Below are 7032 nucleotides of genomic sequence, written 5' to 3'. Positions count from 1 at the left end.
GACGATCATCGCCGTTGTAGCTTCAGCGCACAGTTAGCACTAAAGCTGCTTCCTTTTTCCGACCACATGTGCACGCGCACGCCTCAGCCGGGCGTAGTCCGGATACTGTCTTTGGGCCGCAGGGCTGGACATGCTGTTCATCCTAACGAAGAAAACGACCGCTCAAAAATATTTGTTGACATGTAAAGAAGGACGATTGATAAAATTTATCGGGACCCCAGACGAGACAAGAAACCCACAAAAGTGCAGCTGAATATGAAGCACATCGCGTGCAACCCTTAAAAAACGGGGAAAAAAAAATAGATTACGGCCCAATAACTCATAACGCCCTCCGCGCACGCATATCCAATTCCGCAACTTTAAAAGCCCGGGCACAGAATGCTGTCACTGATGAGCCTAAGCTGGAGTTAGCTCGGCGATCCGTGGCAGGACGGCGAGCTACGCCTGAGCGCATGCTGCATGCCCTGTTCTTGGTGCGACGACTTTGAGCGCGCTTGTCCAGCGGCGCCATGTATTGAGCAAGCACGACCACTGGTCGACTCGGGCTGGCACGGACCCTAGCACACATCCCGCGTGGGGCACAAGGCACGGCCGTCTGTGCGTGGACTCGCGCTCTCCACGGGTGCCCCCCTCTTGAAGGCTGCAGAGGATAAGCAGGGGAAGGAGCAGACACAAAACAAGGTTATCCCTTCAGAGACGAGGTCTTCAAATTTTCTTTAGAAGCTTCTGCAATCAAGTCGTAAAACTGAAGCTTTATAAACACGTGAATGTACACTTCATTTTCTGAAAAAAAGTCCGTATTGAAAGGACACTGGGGACAACTCCATCCAATTATTGTTCCAAATATAAATCAATGGTGTGGCTTTTTGGGGCCATCTTGATGTTTTTTCCGCTCAAAAAGAGCCGTTTATTGCTGAGAGAATTGAATTTTAAAAATTGAACATCTTTTTTTCTCCACCGCTCGGTTCGATCTAGTGGCGTCGAGACAGGCCTGTGGCGACGATACGTGCATTTTTTTTTTTTTTACATTTTCAAGCTCAGAAATTCTCAGTTTTCTGTGAACGTAGCCTCTTTTTCGTTAGAACGCGGAAGTCTACCGATACAGGCCCGCTGCAGTTTGACCTCAGAGCCCCTTTAATTACTTCCTTAACACCAATCCCCAGGCCCTCATATTTTGAGTTCTAATAGCAACGAACGTCAAGAAATATTCTAGCACAATCTGCACAACAACGTCGTCGTGTACATGAGATATGTTCGAAAGGTGGACAAATGATACACTAGCCTCACTTGAGATAAAACAAATCTATAACTCGGTAAACAAATTATTTTTGTACATATCTACGGTTTTTCCCAACTGCAGCAGTTTATACCAGAGAAGCTTCAGCAGGCACCTCTTCCTATAGGTAAAATTCTTGGAATATCGACGAGGGCTCGAAGTTATCAACACCGTGCAGCTCGCATCCAGAGTGTAAGCATTGATCCACGTTTAAACTCAGATCGGTGGAAAGATTACACTATGCGGTCATGTTTCAGTGCATTTGACGAGATTATGACCGCTACTGACCTGTTTAGTTGTGTGAATTTAACCCTTTTTTCCAAAGTCCCAAGCCTTTAGGTATGTGTGTGGGGCCTCCGGTGCGGCCCGTGTAGCATCTTTAGCATCTTATATTTGGGAAACTAAGCTCTCTCTCACTATTTCTTTCTCATTATTTCCAAGAATTAAAAATGAACACTAAGGACACGCTGTAATTGGCCGATGTTGATGTATTGCTGCTTCTTAATGATGAAGAGGATGCTCCGTTCGAAACGGAGCCTTTAGAAAAAGCAAGGAAAACAATGAAAATCACGCATTGTCGCCACACGGTCGTTTTCATAAAGTAATTGCAGTAACGCCAAATTCTTTTTTTATCTTTTTGAGGTCTCTGCAGACTAGAAATGGCACAGGCGAACGACTTCTAGTCGCTAGGCGAAAGTGCAGCAAAACGCGACATGAATTCGCAAATCGTGCTTTATTTTTCTTCCTCAAAGGTATCAAAAAACAGATACTGGTCAATTATTTCCTATGGTCCTGACATAGCGCCTACCAAACGTAAAAAGGTTAGTTGAAGCAGAACACAGTAAAAGTGAATACTATACATTATTTCAAATTGCCGCATTTTGCCCCACCCCGGGAGGGAATGCGCCAGGACACGGGGCAGAATGAGACAGGCTAACAAAATAAAGATATTCCTCACCCTGCAATGCATACACACGAATTCGTCTCTATGGACATCTAGGCATTTTTTTGGGGCCCGTAGACACTGTTACGAGGCCAAACTCGGCACGGTTTTTGTCTTTGAGCCACTAAAGACAAGGCAATTCTACAGCCGGCCTCTGCGCGTAGCCTGGCTAAGCGATATTTTCAAATTTGCTATCCTCGTCCCATTTTCTTTTTCTGTTTTAGTGTAACAGCTGCTTTTTTTTTTCGTTCAGCCCTCTTGAAGAAACATGCGATTTGGATCAACTGATTGCGCACGAACACTATAGGTTTTGAATGTTATTGCAGGCCAGGCCAATGAGATTGCACTATTGTCAGGATGCGTTGTACAAGTAGCTGTTCTCAGCCGGAAAGAAAGCTTTTCATGTTCTCTTTTTTTTTTATTGTTCTGTGGGTAACGCTTCAGGGAACACCAAAGCGCTTGATGGCAACGGCGCTGTTTTCTTATATCCAGAGCTTTCTTTATGCTTTCTGCACGCTAGTCGGCATTCATTGTTTTATTTTTGCACGTTAGGCTATGATAGATAACGGGAAAAAAAGGGTGAAGTTCTGGAGCAAGAAGTAAAACCATTATCTTCCCTTCAGTCCCTCCACAACCTCAAAATGCCGCCTTTGGCCCCACATGTTGCCTGCTGCTAAAATTCTCTCTTAAGATGCCAAGGGGCTAAAATTCCTAAACTTTTTATATGACAAGACCAATAGCCACTTGAAATAATTAAATACTTAAGTTAACACCCGACTCCAGGTTGGTTGCGCTGCACCGTTTTTAAGAATACGGCATGCAGAATTTTACGCGTTTTCCACTGCTTTTCCGTTTACCAAGGCTCCCTTCGCAATTTTATTTTCTGCTCAAAAAGAACCAATTTCGCCATCTTTTGGTCCATTTGTAATACATATGCTGTAGGTCATGTCAGCTATGTAGCAGGTTAGTATGGCGGCACAATTAAAAGTTAGTCATAGGCAGCATTGCGTAGCAAATGTCACGTTTTGCCCCTCTCTTCCTTAAGTGATAACGAGCTTACGGGTTATTAGGTACGGAATTTTTCTTTGTTTGCGGAAAGTTTCTGCATATAGTAAATTGAAGAAAAAATAGCTGAATCCGCCCATGGAGCATCTATCACAATGGAAACTGTAATCACATTGAAAAATACGTTCGGGTCCCAACGGCAGCATACGGTTGCTTTTTCTACTGCTTCCTACTAAATTATCTTTCAACTATAAAGTAATCAAAACATTAACTTCTCATTCATCAACGCCACAAGTTAAAGGGACACAACGCTGAATTTTACGGTCCAATTTTTGTCGGCGCAACGGAAAGCTTTCTGTCTAAGGTGCTCGATTCCAAAACGGTTTCTTTAGGAACACTCTAGACGATTTTCCCCCAGAATTTTGCCATCAGTGCATGCGCCCGCTTTTATGAAGGCCCATGCCGAAAAACTATAATTAGCGAATGCTATGGTGATTGCATGTTGGCAGAAGTGATGTACCAAAGAACAATATAAATCTCACTCTCCACACAATAATTAGACATTTTTATTATAGAGTAGTATCCTTTTCAGTTTCCAAACCCAAAGCTAATATAGCACAGTGAAATACACTTCCTCGTCGAAAGTTTTAGGGAACAGTGGTTACCGCTTTACCTAAAAAATGCAAAACACAGTGGCGCCTTCTAGTGACAAAAGCGAAAAGCTTGTTTTCGGCGATGCTTTGTGTGCATTGCTTTTCATTGAGGGGAGCACTCGGCAGAGTGTAATTTTAATTTAAACATAAGGAACGGTTGAAACGAAGAATACTCAGTTTAAAACGAATCAGTGACAGTTTACCGCGATGTGGACACGTGGGGCCCTACAAAAATGGCAGAGTTTCGCCGCAAGAAAGCACTTTAAGCGACTTTCAGTGCCAAATTAAAATGATAAATCCTCGTTTCTTCGATACTGGAGCGCTCAGTTCTCACAATATGAGGCTCCATCTTATCATTTCCACCATAAACTCGTGACACGTTTGGGTCAGTGGTGGGTCTCTTTAAAATAAAAACTGGCACATTCCCCTTCGTTTTCTTTGGTTTCGGCGACTGTTGGCTTCCTTCGTATGAATTAAAGCTAAAGTAACGTCCTCATTATTGAAAAGAAAACTGAGTAGCGCACTGTGCAGAGGCCGGTGATAATGAACGGAAAGTTGAGTGACATCCTACCTTGTTGAAAAGAACGAGCCAAATAAAACGGTGTGTGTAAGAAAAAGCATACGTTAATGGCCTCCTAACTGCCACGATATTTTTGCGAAGCGTAAAAGATAATGCCACGGCTTACGTAGGCTAGTACGAAATATATAAAAAAAAAAGTTAAGTTAGGGATAAGTTGAGACATTGAGATATAAAAAAAAGTTTAACGAGTCAGGACAGGCTGGGAATTTTGTTCAGAGATTATTTTATTTCTTTATGAAAGCAGAGCAAAAAAAAAGCTCGTCGCGGTTATTGTATTTAGCCCCGCAACATACAGTTAACGAAAGGTCGTACTCTTTGTTACAAAACAGCCTAATCCGAGGTATAAATCTCCGAAAATAATGATCAATTTTATGTATATATAGGCAGAGTGCTGTTCTAGTTAAAATTTTACAGTGCGAGTGAATGTAGATGTGGCTTTTAGAACTCTCCAGCCCTGCTGCAACTCTCCGGCGGTTGTTGCGGTCCTACACGAAGTAGTGCGGAAACGTTTCAAAAGGACTCTGGTATTTGTTTTAAGCTCGAATGATTCAAAATAATTATTAACCGTCTTTAAATACCGAAACACACGAGCGATTCAACTGCTGTAGAAAACTAATCCCATAAAAGGGGCATTTCATCTTTCAGCTCAATCTAAATCTTGTGAACTTACTGCTCTCTTACTAGCTCGTACACTGCAGAAATATAACGGATTGGTAGATGCATTTATAAAACTTCTATTGCTCCATATTTGCAATTAAAAAATTCGACTAACTTGCGAATGTTTAAAAACAAACTAGACACTCGTACTAAGAAGCATATAATTACTTAATAGCAAAATAACGCTTGGTGAAATTGTAGGTTGTTCCGCTAGGAAATTTAGCTCTCAAAGAGAGCATTCTGAATATCAGAAAGGCGATGCGGCAAGTTTTTTTCGAGAACAGAACTTGGTAAATGTGAATTCCGCCACAGTGTTAGAACAACGGATTTTTTTGCGGCAGAAATGTGAGCTATTGCCATTTTTGCCTCCTGTAGCAAACGTTACACACAAGGAATCGCGCGGTTAACTGTTCGAATCGGAAACGCTGACACTCCGGCAAAGCCTTTTTATTTCCTTGCAAGAGGAAAAAAAAAATGCCTTGGAAACTACCTGCCAGTTCAAGCGCCTTATTTGAACATTTTTGTTTTGGGGGCATTTTTTTGGGCCGTGGCCAGTGCGCGCCCAAGTTAAAGGAACGCGGTATGAAGCCATTCTTATGGAGCAGAGATCTTTGTCTCATTTTGCGCCGGTAAAAGGCTCTATTGGTGCTCTACTTGGGGGAGGGCTTTAATAATGTACATACTTTTACGTGCAGTTAAAAGACAGAAAAAGGGCAGAGTGGGTCAGGGAAAAAACGCGGGTTAATAACATTCTAGTCTAAATCAAGCGGAAGAAATGGGCTTCTGCAGGGCATGTAATGCGAAGGATATATAAGGGATGGTCCTTAAGGGTAACGGACAGGATTCCAAAAGAAGGCCAGCGTAGCAGGGGTGGTATTCTCCCGGTGTCGCCTTTTGCGACCTGTCGCATTCGCTCTTCGCTGATTGGCTCGAGCCGCGGTGATGGCGGCGTGACGACACGGACCCGCCTTCCTGCTACGTCATCGTGACGTCGCCCCAATTTACTACGCTTAGTCGAACAACGGAATGCGCTGAAGCGATTCGGGTGGGCGACGGGCTACCGTTAGCGTACGAACCAAGACCTACTGAACTACAGACCTGCACATTTGGCACTGCTCCAGCGCGCATGTTCTAGTTCATGCCTTTTGCCGCTAGGAAAAGGCACCTACGGGAAGCGTGGCGCTACATTATACCTGTTGAACAAGATGGCCTCCTCCATTATTTTATTTCAAACAAGGCAGTTTCGTTGTTTGTCCACGTAATCATTAACATCCATTTATCTATGCTAGGCACGGTGGTGCTGACGAAAAGAAAGCGGATAAATAGAAAGACGTTTTTATACTCATCCAGAGCGAAAAAAGTCGTTATTGTGGATATTTTTATCGTTTATGGTAAGATAGCAGATGAAAACGAAACAAATGTATTAAATATCTTGCTCAAATTGGCAAACGATGATGATGATGACAGCAGACGAACAGGTCAACCGAGCGCCCTCAACGGCCAATAAGCTAACGAAAGTTGGCGCACGCTGCTCCATAGGACCCCGCCAAATGTGCAGGTCTGCAGTTCAGTAGGTCTTGGTACGAACTACCCCTTCTAGAACACTGTAGTACGAACGCAATCGGCAGTTGCGGCTTTTGCGCCCTTAGCGTGAAAACATGGCGACGTCCTTTCAAGCGAGAGCCGCCCGCTTCAGCCAATTCAGCAGTCCTTGCGATTCCGGTCGGCATGTTTAGCGGCAACTACTGGTGTTGTTACTTTTCGCTATCACTTACCTTGCTTCGACGATAAAGTTTAAGCTGCAATTCAGCCTAGTTTTTTAGATACGCTCTCGATTCTGGAGCGCGCAAGCCTAATGGGACCTCCAGCTACACTGCTACCGTCTGCAACTGTCCGAAACGCAGCCGAAACCTAGCAC

The 7032-nt window shown here is 43.6% G+C and overlaps 1 protein-coding gene across 1 annotated transcript in view; it reads right to left on the bottom strand.

Moving 5' to 3' along the window:
- Positions 1-335: 335 nt before the first annotated feature.
- LOC149351538 (cell adhesion molecule Dscam2-like) overlaps positions 336-7032 on the bottom strand; it is a 192813-nt gene continuing 186116 nt past the window's right edge. Inside the window, exon 12 of the mRNA XM_089577047.1 lies at positions 336-640. Within this exon, the coding sequence (XP_089433173.1) occupies positions 558-640 (83 nt within the window). The 3' untranslated portion in view covers positions 336-557. The remainder of the gene's footprint in view (positions 641-7032) is intronic.

This window comes from Amblyomma mixtum, chromosome 3, assembly GCF_055824585.1.
Source record: "Amblyomma mixtum isolate Tamu chromosome 3, ASM5582458v1, whole genome shotgun sequence".
NCBI lineage: Eukaryota > Metazoa > Arthropoda > Arachnida > Ixodida > Ixodidae > Amblyomma > Amblyomma mixtum.
The sequence above is the reverse complement of the archived record's forward strand: the minus strand, read 5'-3'. Positions and strand labels throughout refer to the sequence as shown.